A 27403-nucleotide genomic window follows, 5' to 3' on the forward strand; every position below is an offset into this window, starting at 1 on the left:
ATTTAGTATAAATCAATTTTTATCTGATCTTGAAGTGTGAGGATGGCTTTATTGAGAAAAAGGAGGAAACTGTAAAGGTATTGATATGATTCTTTAAAAAATGTGACATAAAACCTTTAGTATGCCCATAAGTTCTATAACTGATATTAAAGACAACTCAACAGATGGTATAATACATGCTATTTTAGACGTACTATATATGTAAGTATATTTGAAACATGAAAGAAGTGATTAGTTCTGCAAAGTGAGTGGTAGGGGAGGTTTCACAAAGGAGATACCCCTGTATTTTATAGATAATTGATTCACGGGGGCACATTTCTCTGGATTAATATAGGCAGCATTTTGCCAGTATTGCCAGCATTCTCTTTTCAGAATCCTAGAAAAAATCATGTTAACTATTTGCTGGACAGTATAAAATTCAGAACTGTCTAATTGAGTTTAGATATTGGATATATCTTATGTGAAGAATATAAATGTTAGTGTGTGTATATGCATGTATGTATGTGTATATGCATGTATGTATATATGTTTGTGAGTATATTGATTTCTTTTACAAAACTGTATTAAATCAGTGAATGTAACTTCCAAATGTACTAGGGAACCTAAAGATTGTTCCTTTGTCATTAATTGAAAATACTGTATCTAGCTCTCCCTTCTACAAACAAATTTCTGTGGTATATAGCTCAGGGAAAAAAAAAAAAACCCTAAGTGTTGGAAATTAAGCAATTCACTCTTATCTGCACAGAATAAATACAGAGAAGTATTTGTACAAGACTGTTAATTTAGGCATCGTTTACGTTAGAAAAAGCAGACTAGGAACAAGTGTCAGTATTGAGGTGGGTAAAAACTGTGATAGCTTATACAGTTGAATTCTACAATTTTGAATGAGGTTGAATCATATAACTAGTAAATAATGTCTACAGTAGAATAAAAGAAACCACTGAATAGTGTGACCCTGTTTTTAAATATTAAATGTATGAATTTTTAAGAAGTTCCTGGAGGAATGCATATAAAGCATTTAGCAATGATTTCCATTTGTATTTTTTCTGTTTTTAAAATGGTTACACATTACTTTTGTAATTCAGCCAGATTGGTATAGATATGAAAATAATATAAAAAAATAAATTCAAGATTAAATCAATATATCTTCTTGTTTTCTAGTGGATGGTGTTATAACTTTAAGAAGGGTTTAGAGTCCTATCACCCCATGTTTCAGGAGTGTATTTGGGGGGTGTGTGTGTGTGTGTGTGTGTGTGTGTGTTAAGTATTTTCTAGAGAATTCTCTTGGTCTGGGAAGAAGACATTTACTTTTTGTTAAGATTATATGGATATGGAGAGGCTGTTGGTTAACATTATCAGGATCAGGTAGTATAAACACAGAGCTGATGTAGTCTAATGTTGGATTTGTTATCATGGGAGTGTTGCTGTTCCATAAAGGAGGAAGACTGAATTTAATGGGGAATTATTACTAAAACTGGGGAGAGTATTGTTAGTAGGTGAATCATTCTAGGGCCTAATCCCTTAGGAAAATGGGGGGAAACATGCTGTAAAAATAAGTGGGAGGTAATTAGTTAGCAAAAATTCATCCTATCAAGTTTTATAGTAGGACTGAATTTTGTATTAGCTGTCTTTTTTGAGGGCACAAGAAGACACGACAATTGATGAGATTATTGAGGAAATCAGTTGGTAAAGTTGAAAGCTTGTATAAATTCAAGGCTTTTTTGAAATTTCTTGTGGGAATGCATGAGGAATCAAGGAGATCTTCCTTAACTGTTTCAGATATGTATAGGACTCATTTTTGGAGACTGATTTAGGACTAGGAAGTAAGGCAAATGTGATACTGATGGGGCTTTTGGAGCTATTCCTGGTTGTCTAATCAAGGGCCTTTTGTTTGTGTATATAGAGGTCATCTCTTTATCAGCTTTTCGTAGTATTATTATTTATATATGTCTCCTACTTTGAATAATAATTTATTTCTAAATCTACTTCTATGTGTTATTTTAGTGCTTCCTTGTGGGGAACTATATTAATGACAGCTATACTAATGATAGTTATACAAATGAAGGATTATTAAGGTAAAAATTATATTTTGCAGTGATATTCTTATATTTTAAAGAAACACTGAAGATAATTTTATCAGACTTATTTTTAGTTTTATGGGCATTTAAATTTGAGAGTTCATTTATTTACTAAATATTAAGTGCCTACTGTGTGACAGGCAGTAAGTAACTTTGAAACATCAGTGAACAAAACAAACATTTCTGCTCTCAGGTTTTATATTCTAGCAGCAAGGCAGGCATAATAAATAATTTGTAGCCACACACCCCTCCTTGCTATAAATAAATAAATAAAGCTTGTTGGAAGATAATAGCTACGGAAATGAAAAAAATAGAACAGGGAAAGGTATAGTGGGAATGCTGGAGGCGGGGGATGGAATTTGCAACATGAAATAGAGTGTTCAGGGTAGATCTCATTGAGAAAGTAACATTTGAGCAAAGACTTGAAGCAGGGTGTTTGAGGCAGAGGAAATAAGCTGTGGAAAGGTCCTGAAATACAACTGTACCTGGCTTGTTCAAGGAACAGCATGATGGTTTTTGTGGCTGGAACAGAATACGGTAAGAAAGTTGTGTGGACAGATCCTATCTTGTAGGCTATTGTAAGTACTTTGGTTTTTACTCTGAAATTGGAACCTCTTGAAGAATTTGGAGTAGAAGAGTGAATTGATGTATTTTAACAAGCTTATTCTGGTTAGTATGTAGAAATTTACTATAAGGAAGCATGGATCGAAGCAGGGAATCCAGTTATGAGGCTATTGTAGTCATCAACATGACACGTGATGGTGGCTTGTACCATGATGGTAGCAGAGGAGGTGTTGGTAGAAGTGGTCAAATTTAACACTTGCTGAAAAATGCGAGTAACTTTTAACTTCCTTTATCTTGCTGTCTTCAGTGTTAGTCTTGTCATATGTTTTATACTTCTGCGTATGTTAAACCATACAAGTCATTGTTACTGTTATTTTAAATACCAATATTAATTTATATTTATCTACCAATTTATATTTACCTTTCCATTCCTTTCTATCTCTCCAGTTCTGTACTTCCATCTGGGGTCTTTTTCTTTTAGCTTCATGAATTCCCTTCACTTGTAAAGGAGTTCTCTCAGCTTTTGTTCATCTGAAACTATTACTTCATATTCACTTGGAGGATATTTTCTCTTAGTATAGAACTCTAGGTTGATGGTTTGTTTGTTTTGTTTTTTTTGGTCTTAGCACTTTAAAGATGTCATTTTATTGTATTCTGTTTCCATATTTTCTGATAAAAAATTGGTTGTTAGTATTATTGGCATTAGTTACCCTAAAGGTAGTGTGTCGTATTTTCCCTGGTTACTTTTTAATATTTTCTCTTTTAAGACTTTTTACTCTGATGTGTCTAGGTATGTTTTTTTCCCATATCATGCTGAGGTTTGTAGAGGTTCATTCATTTGCTAGAGACTCATGTCTTTTGTTAGCTTTAGAAAATTCTTTACCAGTATTCTTCAATATTACCTATGGTTAATTTTCTCTATTGTTACTTATAACTCTAGTTAGAGGTGTTGGACCCTTTCACAATGTTGTACATTGTCTTTGCGCTTTTTAACCTTTTAAAGTATGCAGTTCATTTGTTTTTAGTATATTCACAGTTCTGTGCAACTATCACCACTATAACATTTCCATCACCCCCAAAAGAAACCTCTTAATTGTTGACAGTCAATCCCAAATTTCCCCTCTGCCCATCCTCTGGCAACAACTAATCAATCTATTTTCTGTCTTTCTGCATTTATCTATTCTGAACATTTCATATAAACAGAGTTATACAATGTGTGGCCTTTGAGTCTGGCTTCTTTCACTTAGCATAGTGTTTTCAAGGTTTGTCTGTGTTGTTGTATCAGTACATTATATAGCTGAATAACATTCTATCGTATGGATATACCACATTATGTTTATCCATTCATTAGTTGATAGACATTTGGTGTTTTTATCCTACTTTTTGGCTATTACAAATATTGCTATGAACATTTGTATCCAAGTTTTATGTGAACATATTATGTCTTCAGTTCTTTTGGGTCTATACCAGGAGTGGAATTGTTAGGTCATATGGTAACTCTATGTTGAACTCTTTGAGGAAATGCCAAATTGTTTTCCACAGTAGCTATACCCTTTTACAATCCCACTAGCATGTATGAGAGTTTAATTTGCTCTGCATTCCTGCCAATAGTTGTTGCTGCTGTAGCTTTTTTTTTTAATAACCTAATGGGTGTTGGCTGTTTATTCTAGTTTTTTAGAATGTTTGTAATTTTTTTTTAGAAAGTTTCGTTTTATTATTTACAGACTATATTCAAACAAACCACCCACTCTGCAAACAGCAAGTTTTGGCTTTGCTCAGAGCCCCCAGAATATAAATTGGAGCCTCTGTAATACAGTTTCTTTCCCAGAGAGGGAAGTAAGAGAGAGAAAAAAATAACCTTTTGCTTCCATGCTGTTTGGACAGCCCTATCTATAGCCACACACCCTTCCTTGCCTTAAACTCGGGGTCCAGGAGGAGGCCTCAGCCTGAGGGCAGACATGAACCAGTCATTCAACCTCCATCTTATTCTTCTGCAAAGAATCAACGAAGGCTTATCACTCAGCTGGATAAAAATGCTTAGAGACACTGATCTTATTCCGAATCTGTCTCGGTGTGTCTCAATAATAATTATTCTCATCCCAGGCGCGATTGCCTTATAAGTCCTCCCCATGGTTCTCCACCACGTAGCCAGCCTACATAGTCTATGAGGTCCTGAGAGCGCATTTCCTTTTCTGGGAGGCTGGCTTCTGCCGCCAGGTCATTTAGCGCATAGGGCTTCCTCTGAGGCCTCTCCTCTGTGGCCTTACCTTTCTCTTATAGAGGGGCACTGCCTTGTTGGGGTCCTTGGCCAGCCCCATCTTGGCCAGGTTGCAGCACAGTGACTTGTCATGGTCCCAGGTATGTCAGATGTAGGAGTGCTCAGTCCGCTGCGCTGCCTGCAGTCTAGCATTCCGGTTAAAATGATTCATTTAACAACCTAATCAAACTTCTGTCTCCGGGTCTTCCCCTTGGCCTTGGGCATCGCGCTGACCACCACACAGCAACTCAGAATCTGCGCCTCTCACCCAGCACCTGGTGTAGCCGACTCCTTCTGCCAGTCCGCGCATGGCTTGGCAGGCTTTTTGGGATATGTAGTCCTCCCCGTAGTTACACAGTGCTGATTACTACGACTCCAGGAGTGCAATCAAACGCCTTGTACTTTTTAACGGAATGCCAGACATTATGAATGAACAATTGTGGGGACTCTACTTGGTGTTATTTTCTTCCAAAGAGTTAAATTTTTACTTTGGTAGGTGAAGTACTATGAAATCACTTTGAGCTTATTGACAGTTGATTATAACACTTGTTAGGGTTGATCTATTTCAGTTTTGACCTTAATCTAAGGAGAGACTTTTTGAAGTCTTAAATTGAGGGCTTGAGTTATTTATGAAGGCCATTTTAACTTGGTGGGACCTATACTCCGTTTTTCTCTTGTTAGCACCGGACAGAAGCTAAAATCTCTGTTCCACTCTTTAGCCTAACTGCCGTTCTCTGCTAGTTTTCTTGAATTTCCCTCCTTTTTGTGGTTCTTCTTCTCTGAGGCTTTGTTCGTTTCCAGCTCTCTGGTAGCCAAAAACTGTTGTCTTCTCAGTCCAGTAGACCTGCCACTTTCTACTTGGACTCTTGTTTGCCACTTATACTGCAAAATCAGGGAAAAAGCCAAGGTGATTGTGTAGTTCATCTTCTATGCTTCCCTTCTTTCAAGAGTTGTAACCCTTCCTATTCTTTTCTGTGTACAGTGCTCTTTAGTGTTTTCAAACAGTTTTTACATTTGTGTAGATAACTTATCAGCAGGAGGGTTTGATACAATCCTACTCTATTATGGGAACCATGGATCCTGATGTTGTATGAACTGAGAAATTCATACCAATTGAGAATGAGAACATGAATTTTCAATATAAAATTTGGGCACAAATATAGGAGGATTTTTATTTTCAAACAAGAGGGTCAAGGTCAACCATGTTTGAAGGACGGTAAATAAACAATAATTTAAAACTAAGATATGTGACACTGAGTTAATGTTTGGTAACTTTTTTGAAAACTGAACAAGATGGTTAAGTATTTAAAGACTACAAATTGAATAAAGAATTTCAGATGAGAAAGAGACAATGTTTAATAAAAAGCATTATCTGGATTTAGTAGTGAAGAAATTAAGATTATGTATTTTAAGTGGATACTATTAGAGTAACACCTGGTTATATTTGTACATGTTAGTGATTATGGATGGAGATTGAGTGTTTCCATATGACTAAAAAACAATGTATATCTGTTAACTGTGCCAGAGAGGACTGTGTGTACAATATCTTGATGGTACAGACACAGTAACTGGCCATCTAAAAACGGAGAAAGAGAATGACTGAAATTACAAGGATAGGCATTATGTTTAGAACATAGATAAGCAGAGAAAAGAGGCAGAAATATTAGGTTGGTGCAAAAGTAATTGTGGTTTAGAAGGTTAAAAATAATTGCAAAAACTGCAATTACTTTTGCACCAACCTAATAGATATGTAAAGAATAATACTTTCCTATCCTCCTGCAGGCTTAAAAATGGGAGTTTGGAAAGAAACTAACCATTTGCTTTCTTCACCAAAATATCCCCAAGAAGGGAGCCAGGTGTTGCAGACCACCTTGTATCTATCTGTGTTTTTCCTTTCGCCCTTTTGTGAACTCTCAAGGTTAGTCAGTGATTTTCTTCACACTTTCATTAGGAAATTTGCCAAAGGCATCCTTTTGAGGCAGCTGTCTCTGTACCCTTGGAGGCCATCAGTAATGTTTCCAATCTATAGAAGCAGTCGGCACAGAAATGTTAGGCTGAACTGAGTCTTTGTGGTTTAAAGCATTCCCCAGCCAACACCATTTCCCCCCTCCCCAAACAGTATAACGTATATTACATTTGGGGGCTCTGGTTCTTTAATAATTTTTTGCTCCTGTATCTTTTAAGGTAAAATCCATCATTAATGGAAAATACATCCAAATATATTAATGATAAGAGACTTAATTTTTAAAACAATTTAAATAACAACAATGGACACATTAGAAATCCTTATACACATATAAATGAAAATTTTTTTTGTACAGGATGTTAACATTTTTATTTTCATTATTGAGATTTTATAGAGTAAAATATACTTTCGTTGTGTTCTTTTGGTCTAAGGTGGTCAGGTGATGTATTCATGCTAATGATCTTGTGAAGTTTTGGGGGCATATTAAATAGGATGTTAGTAAGTCCATGATTAAAATGCATTAAAAGAAATTTAAATGCGTATGTGATTTTGTTCCTAATTTAATAATATAGACAACTGTTATGCCATATGCATCTTTAATATATTAATCTAACTGTTTCTTGTTTTACTAAACTGTCTTCTTTCAGCCACCCACACAGAATATGCCTATGGGTCCTGGAGGGATGAATCAGAGCGGCCCTCCCCCACCTCCACGCTCTCACAACATGCCTTCAGATGGAATGGTAGGTGGGGGTCCTCCTGCACCACACATGCAGAACCAGATGAACGGCCAGATGCCTGGTAAGTTTTTCTCCTCTAAGACATTAACACCAGAGTTGCTTAGCAACTGAAACGACATGGGGGCTCAAGGGATACTAGATTGTTGATGACAAAACTGCTTTGAATGCCCCCGAGTACAAGCTCTCTTAGAGTTTGTTAGCTACAGAGCTACGTGACCTGTATTCAGTGTTTATCAGGCTGCCCTTGGGCTTTGATGTAGCTGACACACAGCATTCCTCTGATAAACAGAACTGGCTAAATTTAGTCTGTCTGAAACTATGCAGTGCAGCTGGCTTAAGAAGCTTTTTGGAAAAAAAGGCATTGTGCGATGCTTAAGAATTAAATTCTGTTTATAAAAAGGTAGTATAACATTTCCTTGAGTTTTGTATTAAAAATTTATTGGTCTCAGAAACAGTATTGCTGGAAAAACACATAGGGAAAAGAAACAACAATTTCTAAAGTGCTAATATATTTAGTATTTCCTCTTTGATACTATTGAGGCTGAGTATAGATTTGTATGAGTACATATATTTATAGCATAAATATGGAAATGAACATTAAAGCAAAATTAAAAGCTGAAAAATAATGACAGCTGTCTTATATAATGAGCCATTCCCTTTACTGTTTATCCATTCTAAGTTTAGAGCCACTTAGAATATCTTTCAAGCCATTGGATGCTTATTTAGTTACCCTTTGTTGGTCTGGATTTTTAATCTGAAAAGTAGCTTTAAATTATTTTGGTTTTGTAACAGCCACAGCCCATACTTAAACTATCTGGTGGGGTGTTTTCTACATTTAATACAAGAATATTTTTACTTTCTAAAGTTAAGTCATTAACTAAAGAAAGTATTACACAAATAGCAGTAATGAAAGTAAATTAAAATAACAGCAATTTATTTTTAAAATTAGTAATTAGCATCCTTAGGATAGTTTCATCTTAGCTGATTGTATTGGTTGATAGCATTGGTGTCCAGGGACAATGAGTGTAGACAACCAAGCTAAAGAGCACAGAGCAAGAGGCCAAGTAGCCTGCTTCATAGAAGATTGTTGTGTGATTGATCAGTTAGAAGGGCCATGGTGTTTCAGTGGTTATCTTCTATTTTCTGCTAAAGCTTGCCCCAGTCAGTGGCCCACAGTAGTATGGAAGTAGGATTAAAGACATAACTACTTGTCAGGTTGTAGCCAGGAGGAATCTTCTTGCTGAATCCACATTTAGCTTATCAGGACACAACTTTGTAAAACTGGAAGGGTAGTAATTATACAAGTTAGCAAGTTAGAAGTTTTGTGAGTTTTTTTTTTTATGGTGGTACCTTTAATTAAGATTTTGACTTAACTTGTCCATATAACATTCAAGCCTAAGGCTGAAGAAACAGTTTAGCAGCAATATAATTACTGTTAACATGATATTTTATTTTTTGTGTAAGGTCACCTGGAATAGTTATGTTCTTTATAAGCCAGAGATTTTTAATCAGTTAGAACCTAGGTTGTCCAAAATACTGTAGAGCTTCCAAAACAATTTATAGATACCATGTTTTCCCAAAAATAAGACCTAGCCGAACAGTCAGCTATAATGCATCTTGTGGAGCAAAAATTAATATAAGATCCGGTCTTGTTTTACCATAAGACCCCGGTCTTACATAAGACCGGGGTCTTACGTTAATTTCTGTTACACAAGATGCATTAGAGCTGATTGTCTGGCTAGGTCTTATTTTCGGGGAAACACGATAGTTATAGTTAGGTGTAGGAGAAATTGAAAGTCTAGTTACTTATATTTTCTTTTTTTAATAAGTTCCTTATAGCATTTCGTTAACTGTTTTGTACACAAATTAATATATATGCTTTACATTTACTATTTTAATTTTGTTTTTAATATTTTATAATCTAAGTTGTAGAGCTATTTATATACTGTTTAATCTTGGTCAGACAACCTCTCAATCTCAGTTTCCCTTTCGAAAAAAGTTAACTGAATTTTTTTTTAAAAAAGACGAGAGAGTAAATGCATATAGTACCAAAATCGAAAAGTACCAAAATGTATACAAACCTTCACCTCTCCAGACACTTCCTGTCATTGGTGTCTAGTTCTCCTTCAAGAGAGATTTTCTGTATATAAAACGTGTATGTGTGTTTTACATATTTTAAGGATATATATTCTTTTGTCTTCTTACTCTTTTTTTAAAAACAAAAAAGTAGCATACATTAGTATTATATATCATTTTTTCCCCCATTAAAGGTGTGTCTTGGGAGATCATGAGTATATAAAGATATATTTTGGAGACCACTCAGTGTATAAAGAGCTGCCTCATTTTTTTTTTTTTTAATTGGTGACATTGTTGCATTCTTTTTATGGATGCTTCTAATTTATTTGAGCAGTTCCCTTATGATAGAAGTATAGGTTGTTTCTAGTCATTTGGTATTAAAAATTATGCTGCTTGAATATGCCTGTAAAATATATATAACTAAGTAAACAAACACAATTTTGCATCTGTATACATATGCACACAAAAACTTGTATATTTATTTATAGGATAAATTCCAAGAACTGAAATTGCTGAGTTAAAGCTATATTCTTTTTAACATATGATAGGCATTGCCAAATTGCTGTACATAAAAAAATAGTACTTATTTGTATATTCTGTGAACAATGTATGAAAGTACTTCTTTCTTCATAGTGTAATTGGATCAAACTTTTGATCTTTGCGAATCTGAAAGATGAAAATGGGCCTCATAGTTTTAACTTGCCTTTTTGTATTATAAGCGAAGCAAGCAGTCTTCCCATGTTTATGACCCCTTTTATAATTTTTTGTGTGAACTGGTCACTCATGTCCTTTGCTCTTTTTCTGTTGGCAGTCTTTTATTTACATTATGTGTTAAGTAACTAGTTTGGTCTGTAATATATATGTCTTATAAACAATTTTTTCCCAGTATATTTTTTTATTTAATTTTTTTTCTTATTCAAATTTTTTATTTTCATGTAGTCTAGTTTATCAATCTTATGGCCCTGGATTTTCTGGCATGCTTAATTTAAGCAGGCCCTTGCACTCCAAGATTATTTTAAAAATTCTGAAATTTTCTCTTCTTTTTCTTTTTCTTCTTTTTTAATGTTTAGGTTTTTTTATTCATCTGGAATTAGTTTAGGTGGAAGTAATGTGGTAGGGATCCAACTTGTTTTTTTCCAGATGACTACTCATTTGTCACAACACCGTTTATTGAATTATCTTTCTTTTACCCACTGATGCTTAATACCACCTCTATAATCATTTACTAAATTATGCATTTGGGCCTGTTTTTAGACTTTGCTCTGGGTTCACTGATCTGTAATTTATTTATGTGCTAATACTACACACTTTTAAGTACTCCAGCTTTATGTTTTGTTGTCTTATAAAGCTAGTACTTCCTCATTACTCTGGTTTTTCAGAATGTTCCTGGCTTTTCAAAAGCATTTACTTTAATCTGTAAAATAGGAATAATAACCACCTCACAGTATTTGCTAATCATTCATGTAAAACACTTTCTTTGTTTGCTATTGATAAATACTCAAGTTATTGTTTGGTATTATTACGGTAATGCAAAAATAAAAAACTTTATAAAGATATTTCTCTATAGACCATCTGTTTAACTTTCATATTTTGCTTCTGATCACTTTTCTTCAAAGGACCTAACCATATGCCTATGCAGGGACCTGGTCCCAATCAACTCAATATGACAAACAGTTCCATGAACATGCCTTCAAGTAGCCATGGATCTATGGGAGGTTACAACCATTCCGTGCCATCATCACAGAGCATGCCAGTACAGAATCAGATGACAATGAGTCAAGGGCAACCAATGGGAAACTATGGCCCCAGACCAAATATGAATATGCAGCCAAACCAAGGTAAATAAGCTTTGTGTTTTCTTAACTAGAATGCTATGTCAGCTTTTGAAAATAAAGTTTCTCAAGTTGTTAGCTGATGCATAAAAATAGAAGTTTGAAGGGAGATTTTATACCTATAAAAAAGGAACGTTGAGTTTGAAACCAGCTTAAAATAATTTTTTGACATTTAGAAATTGCTTAATTTAGCTTTTTAAGTTTATTTATTTTTGTCTTTTGGGCAGTTTATTTGAGGGTCTATATTTTTGGATTTAAAAAACTAATAAATGAATAACCATACATTGGGTTTAAAGCTAGAAAATTGAAAATATAATTTTATTGTTGCAAGTACAGCTCCTTACAAAACATCTACTCTGTGGTTCATTTTACTCATTAAGACTATATTAATTTATATTAATGTCCCTTGATTTATACAGATGTTTTTTGATGTTGTGTTTCAACATTAAAAGGTAATTGTAACATAATTTGTTATTAGAATGTTTAATGGAGGTGCTTCTATATTCTTGTATTAGACTTGTGTGAGGTCTGTTAAAGTTTATTACCAATCTCAGAGAATCAAATTGTTATCATGTTTCTCTTTTAAGTATTCTTGTGACTAATAACTAAAAACCAGTAAGTGGTGCTCTGTTCTGCTAATTGCCTGTTAAAACATTTGGCATATTGCCAGCCTAAAGCTATTTCAATTACAAAAATGTGGTGAGGTTAAGAATATAAGATAGATTTAATGTATTTGCAATAAAATTTTATAGATCTTGATTATGAAACACAGATCACTACAGTGAACCCAGATAAAGGAAATTAATGTTAACCTTATACAATAATCTAATTTTTCAATATTAATACAGATATTTTCTATAATTTTGATGAGATCCACTGAAAACAAAGGGACATAATAGAATAAATTGTCAGTGAATATAGCGTCACAAAATTGGTGCTTGCTCCATTTTTTTTCCCAAAGATGTTTAGTGCCCACAATAGAATATTTTTTTATTAGGTCAATTAAAGATTCAAAACAATAGCAAGATCCAGTCAGTGCTAGGTCAGAATGGAGTTCAGATGTCTCTCCATATATATATGGTTTCCAGGAGAGAGAGCAAGAAAATTGATAATAATTTGGATAACAACTATAATAATGATGGCATACTTAGAAACTAGTTAAGAAAAGTTAGGGTGTACACAAAAAGTGTTGCTGCAGCATAGTTTGATATGACATCATAAGATTTGAAGAAGGAAAAATAAAGCTTGCAGCAATGTCCATGTAGAAAAAAAATAGTTACTCTTTTTTGGAGAAAGAAGTTGAGGTATTTATAGGAATTTTTCATTCTAAACTTAGGGATCAACTATTCTTTTTAAAAATGTTGTATTTTGTGCTTATGTATAAATTTTTTTCTTTCACTATGGTAGTTATCTTTTTTTGCTTTGTTCTCATAATTATGAATTTTGTAATACAAAATACACTGTACATACACTGCACAGAAAATGACTGTAGGGATCTGATTTAAAGGAAAAAAAGTTACTTTTCAAAGAGAGACTATGGTGGAAATTTTCAATGTTTTAACAATCTCTTCAGGACAAATAAACTTCCAGTTAAATTTTGATATTTCAGAATCAAAGAAGACCAAAGAAAATTACAATTACCAAAACAAAAAAAAAAGAAAGAAAGAAAAAGAAAATTATGCTAGTTTCTAGCAATATCCCCTTTCCTAATCATATGAATTTCTTATAAAAATAATTTATGTACGTGTTGAATTAAAAAAAAAACTTTAGCATCATGAAAGTTTTATTGAAGTTTTAATATTTATTTCATTATAAAACATTTTCTTAGCTAGTTTACAAAAATGAACTACATATTTTACATTAAAATTTTTCTGCTTTTTTGAATTTGTGGAAGAAATTAAAGGAGACTACATTGTAAATATTGTCCTTAAAAGCTTGGAAAATCCCAAAAATTTATAAGAAGAAACACTCTTGACTTTTAAAAATTTCTTTTAACATTTGTTGAGATATTATTACCTATTCTTTGAGTTAAAAACAAAATATTAAAATCTTCTGATTATCTCTATAGACATACATATTTCGGTATAAAAGAGATACTAGAAAAGTATTAAAGCTAATCACCGTTTTTGTTTTTTTTTTTAAAGATTTTATTGGGGAAGGGGAACAGGACTTTATTGGGGAACAGTGTGTACTTCCAGGACTTTTTTCCAAGTCAAGTTGTTGTCCTTTTAATCTTACTTGTGGAGGGTGCCATTCAGCTTCAAGTTGTTGTCCTTTCAGTCTTAGTTGTGGAGGGCGCAGCTCAGCTCCAGGTCCAATTGCCGTTGCTAGTTGCAGGGGGCACAGCCCACCATCCCTTGTGGGACTCGACGGATCGAACGAACTGGCAACCTTGTGGTTGAAAGCCCGCGCTCCAACCAACTGAGCCATCCAGGAGGCAGCTCAGCTCAAGGTGCCGTGTTCAATCTTAGTTGCAGGGGTGCAGCCCACCATCCCTTGTGGGACTCGAGGAATTGAACCGGCAACCTTGTGGTTGAGAGCCCACTGGCCCATGTGGGAATCAAACCGGCAGCCTTCGGAGTTAGGAGCATGGAGCTCTAACCACCTGAGCCACCGGGCCAGCCCTAATGACCATTTTTAATAATGAGATTTATTAGTCATGCAAAAGAAATATTTGTTGTATTTCTTAGATTAAACCTCTGTCAAGTGACAGAAAAACGGGAAAAGTCTAATGGTGAAAATTTTGTTTTAAGAAGGAACAATTAAGTGGCAATTATTTAATTATTATTTTAATAGTTACTAATTAATTAGGTGACATATTTGGGAACTAACTGGTGATGTGGTAGTATCTACACAGCATTGTAAGTCAAATTCTAGATGCATTTATTCTGATCGTTTTGAAGTAGATTTTTAGCCTCGCTTCCCTTTCTCAACTTTGAAAATGAAATTAAGGGGAATAAAAGTAACTCATCTGAAAATCTTGTCATTGTAATTTAAGAATCTGAAATTAATCCCAGGGACAGATATCTCATATTGTAATTTAGGAATCTGAAATTAATCCCAGGGACAGATATCTCATACATTTACAATTTATCATTTTGATTGTTTAAAAATAGTAATAAAGTGTTCTGCTAACTTACACTGTTAAGTCTGCTATAAGAAGGCACATTGTATACCAGTACACTCATCTCTCTTCACTGTTAAATTGGAAAATCTACCTAATATTGCTAGTATAGCAGGTTTCTGTTTGTTACGGTTTTAGGGGTGTGCAGCTACATTATAGTTTAGACCAGATGTTTTGTCCATACATTTGATTAATATTGCCACATTGGATGAGTTTTTCAAGTTTGTAATTTTTTCCCCCAATGATGACGTTTTTTGGTTATAAAAATAATATTTAACATGAAAAATCTGGAAAATGGGGAAAACATGGAGCATAAAATAAAAAATCACCTATAATCTTGCTCTGGTAAGTTTTACATTACTCCATAGACAAGGTACAGTCTACTTCACTTATGTAAAGTTAAGTAGCCTTTACTTAGGTTCTTTGTAGCAGCAGTTTGAATACTTGTAATTACATAATTATTTGTAAATACCTGTTTAATTATTTTTCCCTAGACTCTTAAGTTCTATGGAGTCAGGAACTGTGTCTGTGTTCATCATTTCTTTATCCTGTTTGTTGACTGGTAGATTAGTTAGATTTCCTCCTGGCCTTAACAAATTAGAAAACTAGTATCCTTCTCTATGGTATTGTCATCCATCAGCTGTTATTTCATGAATGAACCAAAAAAGGAACTGTCAGTTACTGTCAGGTAAAACAGATGATTGTCAGTTATACCAAAACCTTTTGGGTTTAGGAGACAAAATCCAGATGCGTTTCTAGTCAACAGGTTATAAATTCAGTTTCATTTTTAAAAACTTTTTATTTTGAAATCATTATAGGTTTATAGGAAGTTGCAAAGGTAATACAGAGATCCTGTGTCCTCCCTTCAACCATCTGTAATCCCTGGCATGCACTGTTACTCTTCTTTCCATTTGTATAATTTTATCATTTTCAGAGTGTTATATAAATGGAATCAGACAATATGTGACCTTGTCAAATTGGCTTTTTTTACTCAGCATAATTTATATCTTAAGTTGTTGCTTGTATCATTGGGTCATTCCTTTTCATTGCTGAGGAGTATTCCATGGTATGGATGTACTACAGTTTGTTTAACCGTTCACCTATGAGGGACATTTTGGTTTCCAGTTTTTGGCTTTTACAAATAAAGGTGCTGTGAATAATTGTGTACATGCTCATGTTTTTATTTGGACGTAAGTTTTCATTTCTCTGGGATAAATAGCCAAGAGTGCAATTGCTGGGTCATATGGTAAATATATATTTAGTGTTTTTAGAAACTGCCAAACTGACTTACCAAAGTAGCTGTACCATTTTACAATCAATCCCACCAGCAAGGTATGAAAGATCTCCTTTCTCCAAATCCTTGTCAACATTTGGTATTGCCAATATTTTTTTATGTTAGGCATTCTAAAAATGTGTAGTGATACCTCCTTGTGGTCTTAATTTATATTTCTCTAATGGCTACTGATACTAAACATCTTTTCATGTGCTTATTTACCATTATGTATCTTCTTCATTGAAATATCTCTTCATGTCTTTTGCCCATTTTCTAGTTGGATTGTTTGTTTTTTTACTGTAGAGTTTTGAGAAGTTTTTATATATTCTTCTAGGGTTAATTTAAAAATTTTATCCCAATATTTTATTATGTAAAGTTTCAAACATACAGAAAAGTTGAAGGAATTGTACTTGTATATTTGCTACTTGTATTCTACAGTTAATATTTTCTTAAATTTGTTTATTATCCATCCGTCTGCCCATCTACTCATTCATCAGTGACTCTTATTTTTCAAAATACATTTCAGAGTAATTTGCAGATATTTGTACACTTTACCCATAATACTTTATTTAGTCTGCATATTATTAGAGTTCAACATTTTTTAATTTTTATTTTTTTCGTCAGGTAACATTTATATTGAATGAAATGCACAAAAATTAAGTGTATCGTTCAGTGAGTTTTGGTTATATTTGTAACACACAACCCTTAGGGTTCATTTTGTAGCTAATATCCTAAGTGCTTCCCTATGGGAAGCAGCCCTCCAATTTTAAATGTTTTATATGAACTGTAATCTAGCTTGTTTTATGGTAAAAGAGATTAATTGGTTATTTTTTCCCTTAGAACTCTATGTCAGTGTGTGGTTCTAGGATTCTCTGGCTCAGAATCATCTGGAGTACTTGTTAAAATAAGATTTGTCTGTCCCACCCTATGCCTGCTAAACCAGAATCGCTAGGAGTAAATTTTATGAATTACATTTTAACAAATATTTTAAGTCATGCTTATTTGTAGTCCATTCCCTCAGAATTTTTTCTGGACTGGATAATTTCTTTTGAGTCAGATGGTTCATAACTTTTCAGCTTCCATGCTAAGTGAAACCAGGCTATACGTTCTAATGTAGCCCATCTCCATGGCTTTCTCCTTGGGCAAGATAGGATATTTACTTCCACAGCAGATAGTCACTTGTGCCACATAAACCTAGAGCATTTGGAGTGCCTTTCAGTCTACAATAGATATTTAGCAGTGACTTCGTTTTTGAATTACTATTATTTATTACATAGTAGAAATTATATGAGAGGTTGTCTTACTCTAAGAAATTGTATAGTCTTTTATTTTGCTGAATTCATTAAGTCACAACACATCCTTTTTCCAATTTTCAAATCACCAGAAAGCTACATACATAATCTAAATCCCAAACTAATTTGTAGAGATGCCTATGATGTAAAATTATGCCCTTGAGATACAGGATTTCTTAACTTGGCACTTATTGCCATGATGAGCTGAGTGATTTGTTGTGGGGGCTTGTCCTGTGCAAGGTGAGATATTCCGCAGTATTTCTGTCCTGTACCCGCTAGGTGGCAGTAGCCAGTTGTGGCAACCAAAATAATCTCCAGACTTTGCTAAATGTCCTTAGGGGGACAAAATCTTGCCCACAGCTGAAAGTCACAGCTTTAAAAAATGGTTAATATAAGGAACTACATATAAGGATGGTCTGTGTTACTAAAGAAAGAAATGACAAAACAAAAGTTATACTATTAATGTTTTAATACTTTTTAATATTCATGAGAATTTCTCTAAAACTTTCATGTTACAAAAAAGTTTGTATCTGTTAATGAACTGTTACTCTTTTTATTATCTAAAATCTGTCATGGTTCTATTTTTTCATTGGTTGCTTGGAAACTCAACTAATTTTGTACTAGTTATAGAACATGACTTTACTAAGCTTCTAGGGTTTTCTTCATGACTTGGCTGTTCTTTTATCTTTGGTATTGTATTGTATCTATACGTCTTTTTATGAACTATTTAAAACTCTTGATGAGGACGGCTGTATGTTTTAGGTAAGTAAAGAGTTCTATTCATTTTAAATGGCTATTTAAAAGGTAGAGAGCTAGCTAATTGAGTTTGCTGGAATACAGAGATTTTTCTGTCTTGGAATAAAACTGTTAGTAATACCTTTAAGTGAGAGCTGTAAATTTTGAGATTAAATGGTTTACTTTGAGATTAAATGGTTAAGGAACAGGTAGTAAAATGTGAGCAGTAGATGATGAAATATGAATGAGAAAATAGGCTTGAAGAGGGTATTATCTACACAGTTTCATAATCTAATTCTTAAAACATAGATATAGGTGGGGTGAAGGAATTTCTTATATTTTAGGATTTTTATATTATAGAGATAATATGACATAGAACTGTTTTCCTGGGAGGTATACATTAGAGAAGTCTGATGTGACTTTGTAGAGGAGATGCACATGGTGTTTAAGACCATGGTTTTATAGTTCTCACCATTTACTAGTTATGCAACTTTAGGTAAGATTCTTAATGCTTGTAAGACTTAAATTTTCTTTTTTTAATTAAAGTTTATTGGGGTGACAATTGTCAGTAAAAGTTACATAGATTTCAGGTGTACAATTCTGTAATACATCATCTATAAATCACAGTGTGTGTTCACCACCCAGAGTCAGTTCTCCTTCCATCACCATGTATTTGAAGCCTTAAATTTTCTTACCTGTAATGTCAAGTTGATAATACTGTTTCATAGGGTTTGGGGAGGATAAATACATAAAGCTCTAGTGTAGTAAGCCTGGCCCATAATAAGTGCTCATTAACTGTTAACTGTCATTTTTAACCTTTATTTAAAATAATTCATAGATTAATGATACGATTTATAGTTTTAGTGTATTGGTTTGCATCTGAAAATGTGAATATATATGCGTATATGTATATAGAATTTTTTAAAATTATATAATTCTCAATTCTTTACAGATTAATTAAAACTTAATATTAGTTAAAAAAATTCTTCTTAAGTAACTAAGATACAACTAAGTATTAACTGTCTCATTGGAGCAAAGAATTCCAGTAATGTGAAATAGGGTGATTTGGGAATATTTTACATGTGTTTCAGATATACGATGTTTCCATAGAATATCTGTTAGAGTTGAAAACTCAAAATGGGAAGAAATAATGTGATGATGAACATTTGTTATATGCCCTTTCAAAACACTTTTACAAAAACATTGTAGATAATTAAGATAGTAGTAGTACCTTTGCATATGTAATATCACACTTTGTAGTGTGCAGCTTGGCATCAAAATTATTTATATACAAGATGAAGAATAACCTTTAAGCATATAGTAATGTGTGATGTTATTGTTTGTAGAAAATGTTATAATAGACTTATTTGTAATCTTCACTGTAGTACAAGTTTTTAGAACCTATTTTGGGGTAACCTTTTGAGATTGAGCTCTCTGATTTTCATTGGTATCTCAAGGGATAATACACATTTGCCAGTGTAGCATATTTCATTATCATAAAGAAAACAATATGCTTCCTAAACAGTCAGAATTGAAGTCATAATTTTTATTTTGATAGATAGAGCTTCAAGGAAAAAGATGAAATGAAAAGCACTGTGTTTAACACTGCTATCCCCCTCCATTCTCTGTGAGTTTAAGCTTGATCCTGAATGATGCTGAGAATGCTCAGAGGGAGAGAAGTGACGAAGAATAAAGGAAGGGTGGTAATTGAACTCTTTGGGATTGGAACTGCTGATAGTCCCAAAAGATAAAGCACAAGTGCCATGGTCTTTTCCATCTAGGGCTTATGCTAGAAATACTTCTCTACTTTAGAGCAAAGCTTAGAATTTTTTTGTTGTTATATCCTTTTGGATTTCCCCCTGGCCATTATGTTTTTGCTTTCTTCCTTTATTTTTAATTTTGGTTCTAATGCATATTATACGCCTTAGTTTTATAGTTATATTCTGTTAAGACAAGAGGTCATTAATCAGTGTTGGAGAAGAAAGACACCTTCATTTACACAAATGCCCAATCATGCTGTCTATTAAATTATACATGCTAGTTTTCAGTACTTCATTACATAAAAAATGTATTTTAAAAATTAATTTTTAGTTAAACTAGTTAGTGTTTTGGAAAGTTTTTTGTTGGATAATTTGCTTCTGAACTACTAGATTTGCTATAGCATAAGTAGAGACAGTGAAGAACACTGGAATAAACGTGCTTTGAAATCAGACTTGGGTTTGTCTTATTCCCAGTTGATACCTATTGACTACATAATCTTGATCTTTGGATTCCTTGGGTAAAACCTTAAAAAATAGGATCCTTACCTATGGTAGTTGTTAATAGTTTACATGAAATAAATGTTGAAAGTATGTCTGGCAGTTAAGTGCATTTAATGTTAACTTCTCTTCCCCTCCACTCTCCACTGAGTCACCTTCTCCCAACTATTAAGAGTTCGTTTCCTTGTTGAAAGAAAAATCCCAGAGGAAACTTTGAAGGCGGATATTGGTGATAAAATTAGGCAAAAGGAATTTGAAAAGTAGTAGACCAGTAGAACGTAAATAGAAGAAAAAGAGGTCTGATAAATTACTTCTATAGATAATACAGTGCTTCAAATTGGAAGAGTTGAATTCTTTCTGTTTACGTTGTTGCTGCTATTTTAGGTCAGTGATATATTTAAAGAAGTGAGTGTCTTTTGTTTGAATTTTTTATTTAAGAATGAGCTTTGGCTCATCTGGGCAATTTTGCCTGTAAACTTTTCTAGATTCTAGTCCTTCCTTTTGTATTTCTTAAACTGTCCTCAAGTAAGTAAAAGGGGAGTGTGTAGCTATTTAAATAGTAAACTGGAGATGACTCATACATACTTCTGAGGCAGTAATGGTTATAATGATGAACTCCGCATATCATATCTTGGCCGAGTGAATCTTTGAGGAACTGTTTAATAGTTAGCTGGTAACACAGAACTTTATGGCTATTGTTGATTATTTCGTGTGATATATTTCTACTGTTGCCAATGTGATGCTATAGCAGAGGTAGTTTGGCTACTTAGGTATTGCTCACTTTGGAAACTGCGTAGTTCTGATTTCGGAGTCTATGGCATATTAATAGTTCTCTGCCTAGGTGTTTTTGATTGTCTGTATGTTAGAACTTATTAAGAAGCACTACAGCCCTTGATTTCTGGAAGACCTTTTTAGTTTATAAATCTTACAGTTGGAAAACAGAAAGAACATCCTTTAAACTTTTGTCTAAAATGAAAGTTTAGGAAGTTCTGCAAACGTCTATATATAGTTATACGTGTTTGTGCAGTTTTCCTATCGACCGTTATATAATGAGTGGCATTGAAAAGGAAAAAAAATCGATATCCAGAAATTAGATTTTTCTCTTTGTTTGACTGATTTGCTGTGTGATTTTTATGAAGTTTGGTTTGTTTTGGTGTATTTTGTGTGGCATAAGGATTCTGTTTTCTAGAAAGGTTGTACAGATAAAATATATGGTACATAATGAAAAATGCATATTTTTAGGATGTTCATATATTGTATCTAGTTTTTTAAAAAATTATTAGAATACTCCGGTGGATTTCAGATCACCTATCATGGATCTGTTGTTTTCCCTTGTTTGCAGATTACTCTAGGCATGTGGACTTTAATTCAAAGATTTATTTTTATTACTTGAAGTCAATTTTTATTACAATGAATGATATATATTTTGGGGATTATATGATAAATTTTTGTATTTCTTTAAAGATGTTAAAATTATATATAAAAAAAATCATGTGCATAATGTTTTTTATATTTTCAGGTCCAATGATGCATCAGCAGCCTCCTTCACAACAATACAATATGCCGCAGGGAGGTGGGCAGCATTACCAAGGCCAGCAACCTCCTATGGGAATGATGGGTCAAGTTAACCAAGGCAATCATATGATGGGTCAGAGACAGATTCCTCCCTATAGACCACCTCAACAGGGTAAGCTTCCATTTGGAAAATGTCCTGCTTAATATAAATGAGTAGTTGAAAGGCTTTACATTTTAATGAACTAGCCATAGTCAGGGTTTCTCTCTTTTTAAAATTTTATTTATATATATATGTGTGTGTGTGTGTGTGTGTGTGTGTATATATATATATATATATATATATATATATATATATATATATATATGTAAAATTTTTTAGGGCATATATATATATATGGATTGAATAGGAACTTCCTGGTATACAGCTTTCTTTATTCTGGGAAAAGATTACATCATAAAATTTTATATCAAAAGCTAATTTACAGCAGAAAATACTGTTTTACTTTTGAGAAGTTACTAAATATATGATTAGAAACAATTTATTTCAAACTGCTCTAATATCGAAAGAAAAAGAAAATTTTCTACTAGTTTGACCCTCTTTATAATAAGTTAGTGTTTTCTTTTTTGAGTTGGTATTGTTTGATATTGCATGTATAATCTTAACATTAATTTTTGTGAAATGTGGTGTGTGGTGTTGGCTGTTTATGTGTAAGTGTGTGTGTGTGTGTGTGTGTGTGTGTGTGTGTATAGTTAAAAGTATATGAAATGCCAAAGCCTGGGAGGGGAATCTACAGCTGAGAAATAATCTCTCATAACATCAGATTAGAACGAAAGTCTTTGATGACCTAGAGAACAAATTGAAAGTCTTTGATGACCTAGAGAACAAATTGTTTACATCTTGACTGGTTGTGGTTTTTCAGGCCCACCACAGCAATACTCAGGCCAGGAAGACTATTATGGGGACCAATACAGTCATGGCGGACAAGGTCCTCCAGAAGGCATGAACCAGCAATATTACCCTGATGGTAATCTCTCCTACTGTTAACTTTCCCATTTTCTATCCCTGTCCAATATTGATGTAGACAGCTGTTCAAAACATTTTAATGTGGATGAAGAAACTAACACTATGTTTCTTCTAAACTTAGAACACTTTAGTAATCTAAAGCACTAATGATAGTATTAGTTCATAATCTCTTTCCAAGCATATTTTGTTTAGATATTCTGTATTAGTACCATCAGGAATCATGTTCTGTCATTGGAATCCTTTATTATATAAAAGAGGATCCTTTTATATTTGGAATTGTTCTTTTGAACCAATGCCAATGTTTCTGATTTATTTTTCTAAAATAACAGCTTTATTGTGATGATTCACATACCGTGAAGTTCATCTATTGGTTTACTTTTATGCACTGTATAAATACAAAGAATTTCTTGAGTTTTTTTCCTCATGTTTCATCATTTTAATGTTGCATACGTCTTAAAAAATGATGTTTTGCATACATTTGCATTTGAGAAAAATTTGAAAGCTAAATTATATCCATAATATAGTTGCACATAGAGTTAGTAGAATAGGAAAGGCATTTGGAAACCAGATTTTAATTTTAGTGATTTAGTGTAATGGGGTATGTATTTTTAGTAGGAAGATGGCTTGTGAAAAAAGTGGTTAGTAAAGATGTTGCTACACTTAGTAACAATCCAAGCATCCAAGTAGGCTTTCACTTGTACAGGTCAGTCCTTTTAGATTTTCTGTATGTGTGAAAAATTTATAATACAATGGTAAAGGAAAAAACTATCCAAACATGTAAAACTGATAAATTAGAGGTGGTTAGTCACTTTACAAAATGATTTGTTATGAAAGGATTTGCCAAAGTCTTCATTTATATAGTAAGGTTTCTTGGTGTATTTAAGGTAAACCACTTAACAGAGAAACTTGGGGAAACTAAGAATTTAAAGCTAAAGTGTTGGGACCATTGACTAGAAACTAATGTAAGCTAGCAAGAACATCTAATTTGGTGTATTTAAAAACTCATTTTGCCTGCCATTTTTCATCAGTGTATAAAGCATAAAAGTACATCACTATAAGGACATTGGTTTCACTGTAGTCTATGCCTGTAGAGGCAGAGCAAACACCTATAGAATTTTGCATACAATAAATGTTAGTGATAGTAATGATACGTATGAAAAATTCCGGTTAGAAAACCTGTTTTACTTAGGTTTTCTTGTCCTGAATTATTCAGATGGTGGGCTTTTTTTCACATGTAGACATTGTATTAAGACTTTCTTTTAAATGAAAAACCAGTAAGTTTATATATGTAGGTATTTTTAAAAGGTGAAATCTAGGTTGTTAAATTTTACATATTACGAAGTCTGCTAAATGTAAATGGTTTAATTTTTAAAATATGATTTAAGTAATTGAGTTGAATTTGACACTGATATTTTTGTCTGATTATTTCCTGAAATGTGAAATTTATATTGTTATAAATAGGATCTTTTTATTTAAAATAGATAGAAATGTAATTTTTGTAAATTTCAGAATTTTAAGGTTACTATAAATAATTCATCTTACTACAGCAGGGGATTTAAAAATTTAAATGGTATCATTTTTGCAAATGTGTATTAATATATTTGACATTGACATTTACGTAGAGTATTTATAACATAACAATAATTAATTTTCTTAGACAGCATTGAATATTTTCTTACTATATTTAGATATTATGCCCATAAATATGTACATTAGGAGTTGGCAAACTTTTTTCTATAAAGGGCCAGAGAGTAAATATTTGAGTCTTTGTGTGCCATATGATCTTGGTCTCAACTACTGAATTCTTGTATGAAAACAGCTATAGAAAATGTGAGTGGGCATGACTGTTTCAGTAAAACTTTCTTTACAAAAACAGGCCACTGGCCATATTTACACTGCAGGCCACAGTTTGCCAACCCTTAATGTAGATATTTATGAGGTGGTTTGGGACCATTGGAATATTAGAGCACTGAGTATAACGATAGCATTTATTCATAACTGTATTTCTTCTTCTAAAATGTAGTTTAGATTGTAGCTACCTGAAAGGTTGTTTCCTGCATTTTCTTTGTGCAACTTAGTTAAAAAGGATGAGAATATTGATTTTCATTAAAGTCCAGTCATCTTGTAGTTGAAATTTATCATGTCTTAAAACTAAAGGTGTACTCTAGCACTTCACATAATACTAATTTTATGAAAGTGTATATTTATATTACTCTAGAAATATTAAAGGCTTCTAGAATGGTAGCATTAAGCAATATATTTTTACATCTGAAAATATTTTGAGATACATATATTTTATTAAATAGAGTGTGAAAAATTTGTTTCAGTTTTTTTCAGGGGAAAAAACTTATGGAGTTCTTTTATATTTTGCATTGTTTAGCATATGCTGTGGAATTGGCGACCAGCTGAACAGGTGTTTGAGAAAATATGATAATTGCTTCCTTTGTTCATTCTAATTTGATTCAAGTTATTTACATGTAAAAGGCCTAAATACTTTCATTCTCTTTAAAAAAAATGGAAGATAAAGTTTTTTTCCCTCCTCATGAAGATTATCAGATTTAATTCTAAGTGTAATGTTTCTAAAGCTATTGTTTTTTGCTTTAAAAAAATTTGCACTTTATCAATATGAAAACAATCACATTGGTAAATATTTGGCTAATGCAATTGAAATTATTTTTTATGTATTTCCATTTCTTTTTCTTTTTTTCAGTTTTATCTGAAAGTTTAAATATATTTAGGGTTTTCACTCAGTGGCCATTAACGTTTCTTCCTGTCTCTTGTCGAATTGATGTAGGTCATAATGATTACGGTTATCAGCAACCGTCGTATCCTGAACAAGGCTACGATAGGCCTTATGAGGATTCCTCACAACATTACTACGAAGGAGGTATCTATATACCTTCACACACATACACATATATATCCCCTTCTAAAGGAATGAAAATTCTTGCATAAGACAACTTCTACCCATGCAAAGCTCTTGTAGAATAATAGTTTGCTGGCTGTCTTGAAAGTTAGAGGGAGCCCAGAGCAATCAAAATCATTTCCTTACAAATATTTAAAATGTATAACCATGACTTTCCATTTCTAACAACAATAAAAAGACTAAAACATTTAAAAATAATTTTTTCCTCAGTGGAAATTTTCTATTTGAACATAAATCCATCAACCCAATTTTTTTTCTTGTGTGTGTTTACATATGTATAATTTCACATATAAGTATAGTACCTTTAGGAAACAGCTTGCTGATCTTGTGTAGCTAGTGTGTGCTCTTGTAGCTGTCTTTAATTTTGTCTTTTTTATTTTATTTAGCATAGTCATGATCTTATGACTGTGATGTTCCAGTAAATGTAATGCTCGTATGGCAGAGACGCTGAAAATGCTGCAGTTCAACCTTGCAAAATTGGCTTTAACTGCAGTTTGTTTGGCCGAAATCCTTCTGTTTGGTTTGAGTTTTTTCTTTGTTTTGTTAACTTTTAAAAATCAATATGGCATTTTATTTTGTTCTTGTGTTGTTGGCTATGCATCTTAGAGGAAAAATTTAATTAAGCAAACTTCTCAGTTTTTTTTTCTCTTCTCCAATTATCCTGTAGGAAATTCACAGTATGGCCAACAGCAAGATGCTTACCAAGGACCACCCCCTCAACAGGGATATCCGCCCCAGCAACAGCAGTACCCAGGGCAGCAGGGCTACCCAGGACAGCAGCAGGGCTACGGTAATAACTTACTGCAGTTTAGTTTTGTCCCCCCAAAACCTGATGACTAATGTTTTGAAATATGGAAGTGGATGTTGATCATTTCTGAAAATTCACAATTTTAGCTTAGTCTGTTATTAGAGTGTTTATTTAAAATGTTCTTAGATAAACTATTAATCAGTTTAAAAAGAAACTAGTAAACTAGAGATGGTTCACTGACCATAGTGTGCCATGTAGCCATATAAAAGACAAGAAATATGAATTCTTAAACCTATTTGGCATTCATGACCAGCCAGTACTTTTGTATGTGCTTGGAAAATTGATGAATTGGTTGATTACAAACCATATCTACATAATCCACTTAGCAAATTTGTTTTGAAAACTAATGACTATTACTGTGAAAAGTAACACTGATTTTTAAACTACAAATGTGATCTATTCAGAATGCATAAAGAAATGTTTTTGTCATTCTCTAGTTAAGTATCAACATACACATTCCCAGGGGTATATTTAATGCAGCCCTGTATCTTACAGAGTTTGGGGAAATTTTAGCTATATTTTCCTATTATATGTTCACTATCATATCTACTAGCTGGATATCTGACTTTAAATAACTTTATTGGATAAGGAATGGGAAATGATAAGGACCTGATACCTCAGTCTTAAATTTCAGGCTACTGTAACTACTTTAGATATAGGAAAATAACAGTTTTAATGAAATTGAAGTAGCTGTTTATTAATATCACATCATCTCTTGCTAACATGTCTCTTTCTTATAACAGTAATGCCGTATTAGTTTTGTTCATTGATTTAAGCTGTGCTATCACCATGGCACCTCTCTCTACTTGTAATAGCAAATCTAAGAACCAAGATCTGGCTGAAAATTCTCTTGTGCCTTCAACATATGCATTGAAATTCAGTTAGATATTGGGAGTCAAGCATTGTCCCCAAAATGATAAGTTCTCGTTCCCTAA

The 27403-nt window shown here is 33.0% G+C and overlaps 1 protein-coding gene and 1 pseudogene across 4 annotated transcripts in view; one reads left to right on the forward strand and one right to left on the reverse strand.

The window, feature by feature from the left end:
• The window catches only part of SS18 (SS18 subunit of BAF chromatin remodeling complex), a 63384-nt gene that overhangs the window by 23337 nt on the left and 12644 nt on the right, over positions 1-27403 (forward strand). For 2 of the 4 annotated variants that reach the window (XM_019741245.2, XM_074340210.1), the window contains 6 exons: positions 7513-7666; positions 11298-11519; positions 21715-21882; positions 22631-22735; positions 25529-25621; positions 26328-26450. In XM_019741245.2, the coding sequence (XP_019596804.1) occupies positions 7513-7666; positions 11298-11519; positions 21715-21882; positions 22631-22735; positions 25529-25621; positions 26328-26450 (865 nt within the window). The remainder of the gene's footprint in view (positions 1-7512; positions 7667-11297; positions 11520-21714; positions 21883-22630; positions 22736-25528; positions 25622-26327; positions 26451-27403) is intronic. The other 2 variants (XM_019741246.2, XM_074340211.1) reach the window with 1 other exon arrangement.
• LOC109452378 (nucleolar protein 16) lies at positions 4308-5124 on the reverse strand (annotated as a pseudogene).

Source organism: Rhinolophus sinicus, linkage group LG09 (assembly GCF_036562045.2).
Source record: "Rhinolophus sinicus isolate RSC01 linkage group LG09, ASM3656204v1, whole genome shotgun sequence".
NCBI classification, from domain to species: Eukaryota; Metazoa; Chordata; class Mammalia; order Chiroptera; family Rhinolophidae; genus Rhinolophus; species Rhinolophus sinicus.